General features: G+C 38.8%; 1 protein-coding gene and 1 long non-coding RNA gene across 7 annotated transcripts in view; one reads left to right on the forward strand and one right to left on the reverse strand.

Moving 5' to 3' along the window:
- The first annotated feature begins 6,838 nt into the window (after positions 1–6,838).
- Positions 6,839–11,015, forward strand: LOC119478244. Its single transcript, XR_005204410.1, has 3 exons — positions 6,839–7,169; positions 9,893–10,180; positions 10,344–11,015. It is a non-coding gene; the product is annotated as an uncharacterized LOC119478244 (long non-coding RNA).
- Positions 9,304–17,810, reverse strand: part of zmp:0000000846 (tenascin) — a 39,083-nt gene continuing 30,576 nt past the window's right edge. For 4 of the 6 annotated variants that reach the window (XM_037752834.1, XM_037752835.1, XM_037752832.1 and 1 more), the window contains 12 exons: positions 17,033–17,305; positions 16,651–16,773; positions 16,375–16,518; positions 16,139–16,258; positions 15,700–15,843; positions 15,470–15,600; positions 13,951–14,083; positions 13,465–13,616; positions 13,241–13,337; positions 12,996–13,157; positions 11,326–11,489; positions 9,304–9,976 (listed from right to left, as the gene is read on the reverse strand). In XM_037752834.1, coding sequence (XP_037608762.1) covers positions 9,866–9,976; positions 11,326–11,489; positions 12,996–13,157; positions 13,241–13,337; positions 13,465–13,616; positions 13,951–14,083; positions 15,470–15,600; positions 15,700–15,843; positions 16,139–16,258; positions 16,375–16,518; positions 16,651–16,773; positions 17,033–17,305 — 1,754 coding nt within the window. In that variant the 3' untranslated portion in view covers positions 9,304–9,865. The remainder of the gene's footprint in view (positions 9,977–11,325; positions 11,490–12,995; positions 13,158–13,240; positions 13,338–13,464; positions 13,617–13,950; positions 14,084–15,469; positions 15,601–15,699; positions 15,844–16,138; positions 16,259–16,374; positions 16,519–16,650; positions 16,774–17,032; positions 17,306–17,810) is intronic. The other 2 variants (XM_037752833.1, XM_037752837.1) reach the window with 1 other exon arrangement.

The following is a 17,810-nucleotide window of genomic DNA, read 5'->3' on the forward strand; positions in this document are numbered from 1 at the left end:
GTAAAGCTAAAGGAGGAATGAACATGCACTGTAATGTGAAGGATTACAAGATCGCTTCATTTGGGCTAAAAAGGAAGGAACAAAAGAGATCAAATAATTCACTTTAATGTCGCTGTCAGCTCTGCTTTCTTGGCTTTTAATCAGAGGTCAGACATCTGGCCTTGGGGCTTTTCCCAAATGGACAATAGCATCAAATCTATAAATGTGATCAAATCCTCAGTGATTAACTCAATGAGCTTTTTATGTAATATAGGGATCCATTAGAGGAGATCACTCACCATCTTGATAGGCCCCATAAACGCCCCCCCCATGCATGTTGTATGCATGTACATGAAAGGTCACGACCCGCTCTCATTCTCCACGCTTTAACGTCGATGACACGCCGGATGGCTGCGTCCATTGTTGAAGCCTGCAGATGTCAGGAGGAGATAATCACGACCATTAATGATTCTAATGGGATATCATTTACCACAATCCCTCGTGTTTGTGTGTGACTCTACGGTGTCATGCACATAAAAAGCTGTGCATTATTTCATGGGGAAAAATAGGATGATTTGAACTGTTGGATTAATGAGGTTGATAGCAATATATTACATATATTAAACCCTGTCTGATGTCAGAAATATTAATTTAATAAATGTTTTCCCTAAAAGATTAATAGGGTGTATAGAGAGTTATTGTTTTTAGCATGTTAGCAGCATCTAGATTCCAGACTTAATATGTCAGTAACTAGTGCATGAATTATCATACTACTACTCCACCATTTATCTGACAGCTTTAGTCACTAATTACTTAACAGATTCAGATTATTAGAAAATACAAATTAACTCAAACTATGTTACTTTTATTAGCATAAATACTAATATCTATATCTATAAGCCACTGAGGGGCGAACGGGAGGACTTGATCGGAGTGTTCTAGGCTAAACATAAACCAGTTTCCTGCTCGCTGTAGGCCTGTATCTCTGGGTTTATTCACAGTTTCACATGTAGCCTACATGTATTTACTGTATGTACTGTATGTACTGTATGTACTGTATGTATGTGCACCACCACACAATTCTGTAAATATATCAGCGTTGTTCCGTTCAGCTGAATCCGAGCTGGCCAAACACGTTCCATTGTCAAATGTTTGCTTCCAGTCACACAGACACACCTGATTCATCAGCCGGAGGCGACGCATGTTCACTTCACACATCGATGCCCAGCCTGGTGGTCAATGACTGAACTGCAGGTATGTTCACCGATTGGGGCTCACAGGGTAGAGCAGGTCGGTGGTTCGATCCCCGGCTGCTCCGGTCACATGTCGACGTGTCCTTGAGCAAGACACTTAACTCCAAACTGCTCCCATCAGTGTAGGAATGTGTGTGTGTGAATGTGTGTGTGAATGTGTGTGTGTGAATGGGTGAGTTAATGTGTGTGTGTGAACGGGTGTGTGAATGTGTGTGTGAACGGGTGAGTTAATGTGTGTGTGTGAACGGGTGTGTGAATGTGTGTTTGAATGTATGTGTGTGAATGTGTGTGTGAATGTGTGTGTTAATGTGTGTGTGTGAACGGGTGTGTGAATGTGTGTGTGAAAGTGTGTATGCGTGTGTGTATGAATGTGTGTGTGAATGGGTGAATGCTGACATGTAGTGTGAAGAGCTTTGAGTGGTAAGAATACTAGAAAAGGGTTATAATACAAGTCCATTTACCATTTACCCTGTTTTCTAAGCAATGATCAAACAAAAAATGAAATTATAGCTCCAACACTATGATACAGTACTAGGTTAAACTATCCAACACTATGATATAGTACTATATTAAACTATCCAACACTATGATACAGTACTAGATTAAACTATCCAACACTATGATACAGTACTAGATTAAACTATCCAACACTATGATACAGTACTAGGTTAAACTATCCAACACTATGATATAGTACTAGGTTAAACTATCCAACACTATGATATAGTACTAGGTTAAACTATCTAACACTATGATACAGTACTAGGTTAAACTATCCAACACTATGATACAGTACTAGGTTAAACTATCTAACACTATGATACAGTACTAGGTTAAACTATCCAACACTATGATATAGTACTAGGTTAAACTATCCAACACTATGATATAGTACTAGGTTAAACTATCTAACACTATGATACAGTACTAGGTTAAACTATCCAACACTATGATACAGTACTAGGTTAAACTATCTAACACTATGATACAGTACTAGGTTAAACTATCCAACACTATGATATAGTACTAGGTTAAACTATCTAACACTATGATATAGTACTAGGTTAAACTATCCAACACTATGATACAGTACTAGGTTAAACTATCCAACACTATGATACAGTACTAGATTAAACTATCCAACACTATGATATAGTACTAGGTTAAACTATCCAACACTATGATATAGTACTAGGTTAAACTATCCAACACTATGATACAGTACTAGGTTAAACTATCTAACACTATGATATAGTACTAGGTTAAACTATCCAACACTATGATATAGTACTAGATTAAACTATCCAACACTATGATATAGTACTAGGTTAAACTATCCAACACTATGATACAGTAGTTAAACTATCCAACACTATGATATAGTATTAAGTTAAACTATCCAACACTGGGATATAGTACTAGATTGAACTATCCAACACTATGATACAGTACTAGGTTAAACTATCCAACACTATGATACAGTACTAGATTGAACTATCCAACACTATGATATAGTACTAGGTTAAACTATCCAACACTATGATACAGTAGTTAAACTATCCAACACTATGATATAGTATTAAGTTAAACTATCCAACACTATGATACAGTATTAAGTTAAACTATCCAACACTGGGATATAGTACTAGATTGAACTATCCAACACTATGATACAGTACTAGGTTAAACTATCCAACACTGTGATACAGTATTAAGTTAAACTATCCAACACTATGATACAGTATTAAGTTAAACTATCCAACACTATGATACAGTACTAGGTTAAACTATCCAACACTATGATATAGTACTAGGTTAAACTATCTAACACTATGATATAGTACTAGGTTAAACTATCTAACATTATGATATAGTACTAGGTTAAACTATCTAACATTATGATACAGTATTAAGTTAAACTATCCAACACTATTAATAGTACTAGGTTAAACTATCCAACACTGTGATATAGTACTAGGTTAAACTATCTAACACTATGATATAGTACTAGGTTAAACTATCTAACATTATGATACAGTATTAAGTTAAACTATCTAACAATATGATACAGTACTAGGTTAAACTATAACATTATGATACAGTATTAAGTTAAACTATCTAACAATATGATACAGTACTAGGTTAAACTATCTAACATTATGATATAGTACTAGGTTAAACTATCTAACATTATGATATAGTACTAGGTTAAACTATCTAACATTATGATATAGTACTAGGTTAAACTATCTAACACTATGATATAGTACTAGGTTAAACTATCTAACATTATGATACAGTATTAAGTTAAACTATCTAACATTATGATATAGTACTAGGTTAAACTATCTAACATTATGATACAGTATTAAGTTAAACTATCTAACACTATGATACAGTACTAGGTTAAGACAGGGGTCAGCAACCTTTACTATCAAAAGAGCCACAAAAAAATCTGTCTGGAGCCGCAAAACATTTGAGCATTGTGATGAAGGTAACACAGTTTATAGTCTAAGTATATAGTATCTAAGTCTAATGCAGTGAGGACCAACGTGTAAATGTACTACGGAGTATTAGGGCCACATTAAGGGAAAAAACATCTGAGATTTCCAGAATAAAGTCATAACTTTACGAAAACAAAGTCATAATATTACGAGAATAAAGTCATAACTTTACGAGAAAAAAAGAAAATAACACGTAAAATTACTACTTTATAATATTATGACTTTATTTTCATAATATTCCGACTTTTTTTCTCGTAAACCTGACTTTATTCTTGTAATATTATGACTTTATTCTCGAAATCTCAAATTTATTTATTTTTCCTCAATGTGGCCCTAATACTCCGTTGTACCGTCAGACCATAGACCTACAACAATGATAAATAAAAATGAAATTTAAACAGAAAACAGTTATTCATTTCCATGTTTATAAATCCACAGGGAGCCTCTGGAGAGGAGCTGAAGAGGCCGCAGGCTGCTGACCCCTAGGTTAAGATATTACTACATTTTCTAAAGCCTGAAAACAGAGCCATGAGGAGGAGCAGAAGTCTAGTTTTCTCTCAGAACACTTGAATTACAATAGGCTGAAAGGTTATTATGGGATTGTTGCCCAATGATGCCAAAAATATACTGCCTAATGTCGCTTTAAAGGACCACAGTCTACTTGTATCAGAATACCTATTTTTACACTATAGGCTAGTATTTCCACTTTTACTCCACAACGAGATTCTTCCAGTGCAGCTTACTACAGTCTGTGTTTGGTGTGATTTCACTGTCAAAATAATGCTGTGATAGTTAACAGTAATTATTACCCTGTATTCATTTGATCCATTTTGCCAACAACTAGCCCTACAGGCTTGTCCTCTGCAGTGCTGCTGTTGAATGCAGCACATTATAGCAGCACACAGCATATGCAGCATTAATCAATGCCCAATAATGTTTGGTTATAGAGTACTCTGTGTGCATCGTCCACTGTCACCCAGGCAGAGGATGCAATGAGCCAAATGTCTCATCTATGGGCTTTTCTTTAGGATATAAACTCTTGAAATCCTGATTGGGAAAATTCTTGGCTTCTTCCATATTTGTTTAGGGATGCATAAGAAAAAACCTAGATTAAAAAAAAAAAAAAATTAAAGCATGTTATTTATGCCACAGTCATCTTTAATTCAGAGCACATGCATGAGGAATTCACTCCACATATAGAATAATCAGACTAGTTTTTAATGACACGTGTGTAACGGTGGAGTGGTTAGTGTTAAAGTGCTGTGTGTCAGGGTTAAGGTGGTGTGTGTTAGGGTTAACGTGGTGTGTGTGTGTGTGTGTGTGTGTTAGGGTTAACGTGGTGTGTGGAGCGCAGTGACAGGGCCGTGAGCAGATGATTTAGATACGTGTTCACACAGTGCCAGGGACTCTGCACCTGAGAGCAGAGCCAATTCAAATATAGCACAGACTCTTGGGAAAAAGTTTCCTTGAAAAACATGATGAATGGCAGTCCGGCGTGTTTCAGCGCGAGGCTGCATGGCGTGACTAATGCAAACAGGTTTTTCTTAGGCAACAGAGTAACCTTTGCTCAACATTCAGAAATCACATTTTTATTTCGACTCATATTTGACCTCCTGAAGTAAAATACCGTGCTGCTTTCAGAGTATATTTTACACACTTTCCAGCATGGTAATGTTGGGAAAACAGCACCCAATTAGACACTAATTAAAACATCATCTAATGATTTAACTGAATAGAAGCCAGGCTGTGTGAGGGCAGACTGTCTTTAGGTCCTTACATCAGCAGGAGAGAGTTGGCTGTGTAAATTTGAGTCAGCTCTTTGAGCAAACAATGATATAACACTGTGTAAACACTGGGAGTATCACAATGTGGAGCAACACCACGGCACTTCTGAGAACTGTTGGCTAATTTTGGTTCACATGTACTGAGGCAGGTCCTTGTTACCCGGGATGTATACATTACCCTATAGGACAGATATAAGTAGCTATAGGCTAACAGCTCTGGGAGGTTGTATTTAAAGGTCCCATATTGTAAAAAAGTGAGATTTTCATGTCTTTTATATTATGAAGCAGGTTTAAGTGCTATATAAATACTGTGAAAGTATCGAAGCGCTCAATCCATGGGGAAATACACATAGCTTGTATTCAGAAACTGTGCGTTTGAAACAAGCCGTTAGGATTTCTGTACATTTGTGATGTCACAAATATACAATATTTATACCATTTCACAGTTTTAAATGTAAACATTCTAAATGTGTCACAGTTTATTTCCTGTTGCAGTGTATGTGAATAACATCAGCTGACAGGATGTAAACATGGACTCAAGTTGTTGCCTAGCAACGCAATTCCGTTGCGATTCCGTTGAAATGTGCTAAAACGGAGCGTTTCAGACAGAGGGTGAATACAGGTATATTCAGGCAGACAGTATGAGGAAAATAATGTGTGTTTTGAACATTAAAGCATGTAAACATGTTCTAGTAGAAACACAAAATACAAGTATGAACCTGAAAATGACCATGATGTGTCCCCTTTAAGCACATTTAGGCTTTGAGCTAAATGCTAATGCTAGCATGGATGCTATAAACCAGTCTTTCTTTTTGTACTACAATTTAAATTCATCCTCTGGGCACCGCAAATGTCTGCACAAAATTTGATTGCAATTCATCTACTGTAATATTTGTTGAGATATTTCAGTCAGGACCAAAGTGGTGGATCAACTAACCGACAGACAGACCATCTCTAGAGCCACACCACTAGCAGGGCTAAAAACATTTAGCACCTATTTCCCTGGTCAGCTTTCTAGAAAATCTGCTGGATTTCAGCCCCTCAGAGTACATGGTCTCTCAACCGGGGCTGTTATCGGCTCTTATCTGTCCTCCTGACAACAGGAAGTAGTCGGGGTCATGGGAAATATGGTGCTGATTTGAAGTACGAGCTCTTCCAAAACATTGAGGGGTAAGATAGCAAAGATCTTTACTTGAGTACTGAAGCTTTATTAAAAGGGCACTTGACTCATGATCTCAAAGTCCTTATTTAGAAACGTCTCAGGATGAAATCTGATCTCAGCAGTTTGCATAGGTAGAAATCCAGGTCAGCAGTTATTTCTAAATCTTGAACTTCATAATGGAAAAGTCCCAGTTCTGTGCCAGCCGACATCCAGTATCTCCTCATTCCTCTTATTCAAATGTCCCAATATCCTAAACCTTCGACAGCTGCGAGTGTCGAGCTTCTCTGAACAGTGCCGATATACTCAGAAACTACTGCTGTGATCATGACTGGACCGGTCTGGGTCTGACTGACCTCTAGGAAGATCGGGTGCAAGAAGAGGCCAACATGTTCCCATTAACGTGGGCTGCAAAACAAACACAGAGTGCCAGAAGGCTGCTGAGAGGACACTGAAGCTGCTGCAGATCAAGATGAATGACCAACACCAGGTAGGGTCTGATCACTCGGTCACATTTCGGATGTTGAAATACTGAAATGACCTGATATGGCTTTCGGAAGGAAAAGTAGAACACGTAGATGGGTCATATTTAATGAAATCATCCCTCATTTAAAGCTCTTGTGATTTGAAGGAGTTGGGAAGTCTTCCAACAACAGTCTGCCCTTGTTACAGACGATGACTTTACTTCAATCTTTACCTAAACTATAGATCTGATGACAACTGTAGAGTAAAGATATTGATTTTGTAAACTTTGTGCAGCTTGCACAAAAGGCTCCAAAGGGCTAAAAAAAAAAGATAACACTGATTTAACCTAAACTTTGGAATGGTGGTACAGAAATATTAGGCTGCACTCTGTCTAATAGGTTTATAAAAGAAGACTTTTAAACTAAGGTTTGGTATTATGCAGGTTTATTAAAGAAAACTTTTAAACCACGGTTTGGTATTATACAGGTTTATAAAAGAAGACTTTTAAACTAAGGTTTGGTATTATGCAGGTTTATTAAAGAAAACTTTTAAACCACGGTTTGGCATTATACAGGTTTATAAAAGAAGACTTTTAAACTAAGGTTTGGTATTAAGCAGGTTTATAAAAGAAGACTTTTAAACCACGGTTTGGTATTATGCAGGTTTATAAAAGAAAACTTTTAAACCACGGTTTGGTATTATACAGGTTTATAAAAGAAGACTTTTAAACCACGGTTTGGTATTATGCAGGTTTATAAAAGAAAACTTTTAAACCACGGTTTGGTATTATACAGGTTTATAAAAGAAGACTTTTAAACTAAGGTTTGGTATTATGCAGGTTTATTAAAGAAGACTTTTAAACCACGGTTTGGTATTATGCAGGTTTATAAAAGAAGACTTTTAAACCACGGTTTGGTATTATGCAGGTTTATTAAAGAAGACTTTTAAACCACGGTTTGGTATTATGCAGGTTTATAAAAGAAGACTTTTAAACCACGGTTTGGTATTATGCAGGTTTATTAAAGAAGACTTTTAAACTAAGGTTTGGTATTATGCAGGTTTATAAAGATGACCAAATAGTAAAGTCAATATGAAGAGGTTTAAAGTTTCCTCCTCCTGCAATAAAGTTTGAGATTTTATTTTCATCTGTAATGTAGCGATACACAAGGGTTTCTGTAGAGTTCAACAAACTAAAATTAAGACTTTTTAACACCACATTTCATCATCATACGGGTCACAGAATGACAAAAAAACCCTAATAGGGACAATAAGGCCTATGATTATTTAAGGACATGAATTAAAGGTCTTATTGATAAATTTGAATATTTCAAGATTAAAGTCATATTTCGAGAAAAAGGTTGTATTATTTTAAGATTAAAGTCACAATATTTCAAGAATAAAAGTCATATTATTTAAAAATTAAATTAATAATATTTCAATTAAAAAGTTTAAATTAAAGGTCTTATTGATAACATTTTATGTATTTAAAAAAAAAATACATCTACAGAGCCTTCAGAAAGATGCTGAATAACAGCATAGCTTTTCCTGAAAAAATATATATACAATGATTGTGAATTAATCATTTAAAAAATGTTGGCGGGTCCAAAAAGAACGTTGTGTTTATCTCTGTGGAAGATATCTGACATTTGGTTCCCACTTCTAACCAGGCTTGTGAGCAAACAGTATAGTAACGTTGGTATCACATGGTATAAAACGGATAAATGTCTGAGATTGACGGTAAGACTGGCAACAACTTGTTGTGAAGTGAATGCGATGGAACGGGGGAGGGAGAATGTTAACAATAGCACCTTTAATTGACATTTCTGCCACACTTTTGTCTGTATTTTCAAGCTTTATATAACATACCACTCCTACTATAAATATTCAATTAACATGACCTGGACATAATTAACTAGCAAAAACTGAAAAAAAAATAATTATTTAATTTAAGTTTTGCAAATTAAATTGAAGCCTTTTTAATACTTTCTAAGGTCTTTTTGAATTCAATGAAGACCATGAATAATGAAAACTTGAGATATCAATGTAAAACACACTCCTATGTATTGAATAGAGAGTAAACACTGCCATCTGCTGGCCTACAGGTGGAGGTAAATTGAATGTCTGTTTCTATTAAAAGAAAGCACTCATACACACTTATGTATATTATCAAACTAATGTTTTTATTTATATTGAAGGTTACAGAGCATCTTTCTATCAAAATAAGTAAATCAAAATTTAAATATGAATTCAGTGGTATTAGTGGTCTCCACTAATGGTCTGGGTTGTACAGTAAGAGTTCATTCTATTCACTAAGATGTAGGATTTTATTGGTCTATAACTCAGTTTACCACGATGGAGGAACTGAACTAATGAAACGTTCCTTTAAGGGCTGTGACGCCTTCTGAATATGTGCCCTTTGACATGTTACTGATCCAGTGGATCCATTTACACTATTTTATAACGAACTCTTCATATGATGAAGTGATGATGTTTAGTCCCAATAACACATGTACTGTATGTCAAACTCACCGCTGCTTTCAAATATGTATAATCACACATACTGTACACAACAGTGCCGATGGGATGGCGACACAAATGGATCGTTTGGTGTAATTGTTACCAGATTAAAGTGATTTGAGAGGACGAGGGGATACAGAAGTTCAGGGGGAGGGTGTGTGTGTGTGGAGATGACGTGTAGATGAGGAGGGGGGGTACACAAGTCTACGATCGCTTTTTTCTGCTCTCAAGATTTCTGAAGTTGGCCGGCCGAATCTTCATCTCTGCAAATTCAATCGAGTGTTCGTGGCCCTTCCAGTGGAACCAGTTGATCCCCTGCAGCAGAAATACAGAGCACAGATCATCAGACAGAGATATACTGGATCTAAACCAACAACCAACAGACGGACATGGAGGGAATCCTCCTGCAAAAAAATCACATTTGTTTCTTTATTACACCAAAGATGAGAGATAAACATCTGCATAGACATCATAAATGTTGGAGAGAGTGGATCATTTCACTCCTTTTCTTTTAGAAATGTAAGAAAATAGCTGTATTTTGGGTAGATCTGCAACAATTAATCATTTAGTTGTCAACTATTAATTTATCTAATAATCAATTAATCGGTTTGAGTCGTGTGTAAGAATTGTTTTGTTTTTTTAAATGTCAATATTTTCTGGTTTCTTTCCTCCTCTATGACAGTATCTTTGAGATTTGGACAAATGAAGACATTTGAGGACGTCATCTTGGGCTTTGGGAAACACCGATCAACATTTTTCACCGCTTTCTGACATTTCATAAACCAAACAACTAATCCATTAATCGAGGAAATAATCAACAATTGGGAAACCTAATTTTGGGAAACTGAATGTAAAGTGTGACAAAAAATACTAGGATATAAGATCCCCATGATCCAACCAAGTATGGTACTTTTAAATATTTGGTCAAAATACTGTTAATAGCAAGTAAGAAAGCCATTAGGACGAACTGGGGGACGTTAGCTCCCTGTAAAAGGATCAATGGCTTTTAATTGTTGGAGAAATCTTTGTAAATGTAAAAAAACTGACACATAACTTTAGACTACAAGAAGCACAACTTACGTTACTAACATACAAGACTCCAGATGTCGATATCAGAACAGAGCTGCCCTTCAACAGGACCGTATGTCAATGAACTTCACAGAAAGGTTTTTGGTCTGTTTCTTACTTTCACTGTTTAATGTCGACAATCAGTCATCTTAACAACGGACGTAGTCACACGTGCATCTTTACGCTGACTTCGCCGTCGCTAGCTCTCCCCGTCAGCTCCATATGTCCATAAATGTCAGTATATACATGGTGCTCTACAATCTTAGCATCAGCTCGGCTGGTTTGACCGCGGAGATGAGAGTGACGGCTGGTTAGATCGCAGCGTGATGAGGATGATCCGACCTTGCAAAGGGAAGCAATGTGGTTCCTTTTCGTAAATGTATGACTTTATAATCTCAGAGAATATTCATGTTTGTTTCTCGTAAATTTGTGAGTTTTTTCTTGTAAATTTACCATTTTAATCTCAGAGCTTTGTCTCAGAATATTACTCCCTGCCCAGGCTCTGTAATTATATATATATATATATATTATTTTTTTACCTACATTGGCCCCAAAGCTGTAGGTATAATCTGAAACTTGAAATGAAATGTACATACCTTACTGTGACTGTTGTCACCATATTTCCCCATGAGGTTGACACGATGACAGTTTTTATACCAAAAGGCACCTTTGTAGGACAAGGCGCAATTTGTGACTGCGATATCGTTGTCGTTGTCGTAGGTGGAGAAGGGTCGACCCTGGTGGTACGTCATGGAGTCACCTGGTGGAGACGTCGACAGTAAAGCTCAGATAACACAGCTCATGTGAATGTGAGACAGTTCAAGTCATAGTGTCTTTTCTTAAAGGAATAGTATATATCAATTCATTTTCTTGCGGAGAGTTAGATGAACCTTCATATGTGTGTGTTTAGTATAAAGCTACAGCCAGGAGATAATTATCTTAGCTTAGTATAAAGAGTTGAAACGGGGGGAAATAGCTAGCCTGGCTCTCGGCAAAGGAAACTATTTCCACCTACTAAAGCTCACTAATTAAAGGGACTGTTTGTAACAATCAGAAATTGCTTGTTAACAGCGACACCTGTGGCCGTTAAGTCAATGAAAGTCAGCGTCACACTGTTTACCATTGGCAGAGCATTTTTGCAAATTTTTCTTGGGCGCTCCCCACATAATCAGCTGTGCTGCTCATTCCACAAATGCATGATCCTTACAAGTTGGACATCATTGTGAAGGTAAATAAACAGGCTTTCCAACCATGTAAAATACAATGCCAATTAGCATTGTAACAACAGAGAAATAATCCACCAAACACAAGTTTACAAACTTTCTTTTTCCAGTTTATATATAGTTACTGCTGAGGCATTGCGAACATTTCCTACTACTGCAACTTCACATTAAAAACAATGTTTGTGTTGCATACAATCTGGATGTCCTGCTTGTCGACCTGTGGTGGTGTGTGATAGTTGTAGTGGTGTGTGGTGGTGTGTGATAGTTGTATTTGTCTGCTTGTGTTGGTTGTTTTAATTGTTGTAACTGTTCATGCTGCCCTCTTGGCCAGGTCACTCTGAGTTTTAACCTGGTTAAATAAAGGATATACTGTATATATATACAGTATATTTAACTGGCAAAACACAACAGTTGACTTTTATGATGAAGCAGTCACAGCAAATGCATTGTGTTTGTCGGTGAGCTTGAGCTATTGTTCATCAAAAATGCGTTTACAAAACAAAACAATGGTCCTTTTCAGCATTTTTGGTAGCAGATCAGTTTGAAATATTACAGTGAGTGATGGAAAAAGAGTAATGGAAGAATAGTAGCAGACACAGTGAGCTGTCAGATGAAGAGCTGCAGGCAACAGGCTGCTCACCGACACACCGCCAACTTCTCAGCAAGGTAACAGACTACTTTCACTTTGGCAGACTCACGTTTGAAATGGTTTGCAGTGTGATATCAGATCACGGTTGCTCGCAGAATGATGGAAAAAGGCCAATTCTTGCCAGACTTCTTTCTTAAAACTAAAGTTGTTTGTTTTGCTCCCCACAGTATTCTGGGACCTGTAGGATTAAATCTCCATTTGCAGTTAGCACCCAGTATATAGGATGTCGCCAACTCAATTTAGATTTAGAGGTGCTGGTAGGTGGATTTTCTTACTTTTAGAGAGCCAGGCTAACTGTTTCCACCCATCTTCACTCTTTATGCTAAGCTAAGCCAACTGGCTGCTAATATTGTAGTCCCCAATATGTGGAAGTGATCCTTTAAAGTATACATACCTGCTGTTCCACTATACGCTCCGATGTAGATTTTATAGCGTGTTCTTGGCTCTGCAATCGTGAGCTTGTCGTACTGAGCGTAGGCCGATTCCCCCTGGTCCCTCAAGTCCACTCGCAGCTCGTAGTTGGCAGAATTAGTGATTTTATGGAGGTTTGACAGACCTGTAATAATTTAATATGTGTGAGTTGGGAAGAAGAGAAAGAGAAAGAGAAAGAGAAGACTAGAAGAAGAGAGCTCTTCTTACCCAGCCAGAACTCATCGTTCATGTTACCGAAGCCAGCGGTATAATTCTTCCAGTTCCTGAAGAACTCCAACTTTCCATTCTGCCGTCTGAGGAGAACCTGAAGAGGACAGAGTGTCACAACAGATCCAAAATATTCATAACAAGCATGACCGAGGTCACCGCGGCTGCTGTCTATCATTAGAGAGAACGGGCAGTGTGACCTGATGTATGGTTGATGTACTCACCATCCATCCTCCGCCATCTGTGGTCATGTCACAGTAAACCTGGATGGGCTGGCTCTCCTCTCCTCCCACGTACACGTTGTACAGACCCGAGGTCGTCTCTCCGTTCAGTAAAATCTGAGCACAGTCCCGAGGGCGTCTGTACAACTGTCCAACTAGAAGCACACATTAAAAAGACATCATCTCAGCTGCTTTATATTCAACAGTTTACAGTATCATGTGAAAGTGAGGACCTTGGAATAGAAAAGGAAAGAAAGGAAAAATGAAAGGTTTTTCCGTCGGGAGCAGCTCTGACAGGATGAAGGATCAGTGCAGGTGGAGTATCAGATTAAAGGGAAGGAATCTGCGCTATAAAGGAATATTTTTCTAACATGTGTCTGGACCGTTGCGTGACAAATCACCCGATCTTTCACTGCTAAAATACCAGAGTGTTGCTTTTCAGGTGATACATAGAGGTGTGTGTGTGCTTGCATGTGTTTCCGTCCTTACTGGTAGTGAAGACGGTGGTGACGTGACGACTCCTCTGGGCTCCGGCGATGGCCTGCAGTCTCACATTGTACTCTGTGGATCCAGTCAGCTGAGCCATGTTGTAAGAGGACGCTGTCGGGCTTAGCACCACTTCCTGAATGCATGCACACACATATAAAACGACAAAGCAGGATTTGGCGTTAGCGAGGTAATTTCAGGGTTAACCCTTCAGGGTTTTCCGTCCTACGAAGGTGGATCACTTCTTACCGGGGTAGATTGCCATGGTAACTGATGCTGAACAGCTAACCTGCTCCGGAGCAGTTTATGTTCCAGATAAGAGATCAACTCGTATTAAAACACTGTCTACTGACCAATCAGAGCTCGGTGCGATGATTGTATGATAATATTACACAAATATGAAGAAGTTTAAATCATAATCCAGACTAAAAACAACACAGTTTAAACTGACAGTTGCAGGAAGCACAGCTGGATTTATGCTGTGGGTGTTTACCGCTTTGATTTATGTTTTTATATTTATATTTTTACTTGGTCTTGAGTCTGTTTCACACCGCGGACGCAGCTCAAAGAAGGTTTAAATAGTCATACACGCCATATCATAATTAATGCCTATAATGAGGTGTAATCCATCCATCCTTTACATATTGTAATGCTTTTTAGATCTAAACGATCATATATGACTTTTGAGTATTCCGTTAAATTAATAAGTCTGTTCATTTCCGCATTCACACATCGTGAGTTTTTTCTTTTGCCAGCTGTCCTTCTTGCATTTGGCAGCTTCAACTGTGTTACATTTAGTCACACTGAACGACAGCGACACACTGAACGCCAGGCTGCAGAGTGAGTTTACCGCCAGCAGCCCTCGTCACATGTCATGATGCTTCTTCATACGTTTGAGGACTAATCTGCCTGATCTTCACGGTCTTTAGACCGCAGTGGAAACGCAGACAACAGTGAGCTGAAGGAACCTTTTAGTTCTTTGGAAAGTAGTTACCGGTACTAGTAGTTACCGGAACTTTGGGTGGAAACCCGGCTTTAGTTTGACTTTGGTTATGGAAAAAACTAGAAGAGAAACGTCAAAGTACAAATATTTTTTGCTTCTCTTTATGTATTTATGAAAGTTAGAGTTGGTAATGTTCTTCAAAAACACGTTGTTTTATTTGTTGAAATTCTTTCTAGACTTTTGGAGCTAATACTGCTAGCTACTTTCATTGGAAAAGAGTTGGCAAGACTGGGCTGATAATTCTCAAAATCTAGTGTACTGTAATATAAAAAGATAGAAGTTAATAGTTGGTGCCCAAAACAGATCTTGGATGTCTGAGTTTCTTTGAATGCACCAAAAAGAAAGTTTATAATTGTAATTTCTTGTTGGAATAAACTTAAAAACAATGGCTGCCAAGAAGTTAGGAAATAAACCTGATGGCTGATGCTATGGAACATGGTCGTCAGTAACGGTGAGTTCACGCAGTCTGTGGTGAAAAACTAGCAGTGATTGAACTGGTGCGGCTGCTCGTGTACGTACCCTGATGACACCATCAGCAGAGGAGAAGGTGAGCGTGTAACCGGTCACAGCAGCCTGCGGAGGTTTCCACGTCAGAGTTGCAGCGTCGGTTTGAATGTTAATAGCTGTCAGATCACGAGGAGGATCCACATCTGAAGATACAACATCACACTGCACATTTATCATTCATTAAAATATACAAGAATCAATATAGAGTTTGCTTCAGGTCCTCCGTCTCTCTGTAGGCCTACCGGTGGTGAATTCAGTAACAGCAGGGTCACTCCTCTCAGCCTCTTTCACAGCATGTACTCCCACTGTGTAGTGGGTTCCTGGAACCAGGGAGCCCATCTCAAACTCCACCATGTTCCCAGAAACATGCTCCACCACCGGGGACACTGTGAGGCAGGACACACCCACACAGTCAAGTCACCAAATCACATCATCAAAGTCATTCACACACGTGATTTGATATGTTGTGGAAGGAAAGCAGGGCGACCAATAAAATCTAATATTCTATTGGTGAGAATGTACTACTCTACAGCTGCAGGGAAAACTCTGAATTTCAGTGCCAAAGACTGCGTCACTGTAACTGTTGTGTACACGACAATAAAAAAACTTGAGATAATTCTACTTCTTGTCTAAATGAAGGGCTAATGTAGATAGATAGAAGAGAACAGAACAGGAACACACCTGATTCAGCGCTGTAAGTGATGGTGTAGCCATCGACAGTGGCCACAGACGGCTGCCACACCAACAGGGCTGAGGTGTCAGAGACGTTAGCTGCAGTCAGACCCTGAGGTCTGTCCAAAGCTGGAGGACACACAAACAGGAACAATTCAATTTTCTACAAACTGACTCCAATGTCAGAACAAGTCGGGGAGGACTGACGCAGACGTGTTGTATAAGAGAAGAAGAAGAAAGCCGACCTGTGATTACAGTGTCAGTGCTGGGGTCACTTTCCTCCAGACCCTTCACAGCACTCACGGTCACTTGGTACATTTTGCCAGGGATCATATCGGGCAGCAAAGCCTCAATCACATTGCCATCCACAGTCACCATCAGTGGGCTTCCTGTGGAAGGTAGACAACAAAACCTAAATCAAATCAAATATGTGGCTCATATCCACTGTGGCGACCCTGCAGGAGCAGCCGATACACGGACAACAACAACAGCAAACACAATAACCCTGAAGGACCTCTTACCTCCTTCAAAGGGCACATAGGTGATTCGGTAGTTATCCACTGGAGAGCGAGGCATGGACCAGTGAACTACAGCCGAGGAGTCCGTCACTTCAGAGAAGCTGAGTCCTCTTGGAGTGCTCAGACCTAGTAAAGTACACATGGATATGCATAGACAGGTAAGCAGAAGAAAAGGTGAAGGAACTATGGCCAATAACATTGCAGGAATACAAGAAAACTATTGGAGGATCCCAAAAGACCAATTTCTATTAGAATCAGACAATCCTAAACCAGAGGAGTAAGGATGATTAGTGGGACTGTGGGTTCAGTTCTCAGACAGCAGACGTCACACCCAGAAGGTTAGTAGTTAGTATAAAATTGCACACGTTGCTGTGTTGTTATATACCTGTCTGAGCAACCCCAGTAATAGGTTGGGAGCGTTGGTCCAATGTGACACCATAAAGCTCGATTTCATACTCGCTGCCACTCATGAGTCCTGTTAAAACCTTGGTTTGTTCATCGCCACGGACGCTGTACTCTTGAGGGTGGGCTAATCTTTTGCTGTCTCTTATTTTAATCACATATCTGTCAAACAAGTCTTCATCAGCCGTCCACGACAGACGGAAACCGTCAGCCGTGATGTCCGAGACAAAGAGATGCTCCACCTCAGGCTCTGCCTCTGGTTAGACAAGGAGACAGAAGATTGCAGTAGGTTTGATGTTTTTCCCAGTAACATTCATCAACTTCTGATGAGGTATGGAAGAAGTCAGCATTCAGGCAAGAAGGTTTCCATGTGGCACATTGGGTTAAATTCCAGCCACCTCCGACCTGCCATGCTCAGGCGTCCGTTAGTGTAAATCAGTTAAACCCACAGCACACGGGCTACAAGGTTTGAGTGAATTAAAAAGACGAGATGCTTTTTGTAACTGTTTATTTATGTCAGTTAACAGGGTCACATTCCTTAAAAGGCTGATCTGTTGGGATGGATTTCGGCATACACCAGTTGAGACGAGGTCCCCATGCGTCTTCGAGGCCAGCCTCGATGCATTCAGTGCATTCAAAGACAATGAAACAAATGAGATTAGAAGTTTAATCAACTGACATGTCATGCTCAGAATGTCTTGTTGATTATCAGTGTTTTCCTACATCTGATCATTTTGCTTTTTTGTTCAAGCCAGATTGAC

The sequence above is a fragment of the Sebastes umbrosus genome, chromosome 19 (genome assembly GCF_015220745.1).
Source record: "Sebastes umbrosus isolate fSebUmb1 chromosome 19, fSebUmb1.pri, whole genome shotgun sequence".
NCBI lineage: Eukaryota > Metazoa > Chordata > Actinopteri > Perciformes > Sebastidae > Sebastes > Sebastes umbrosus.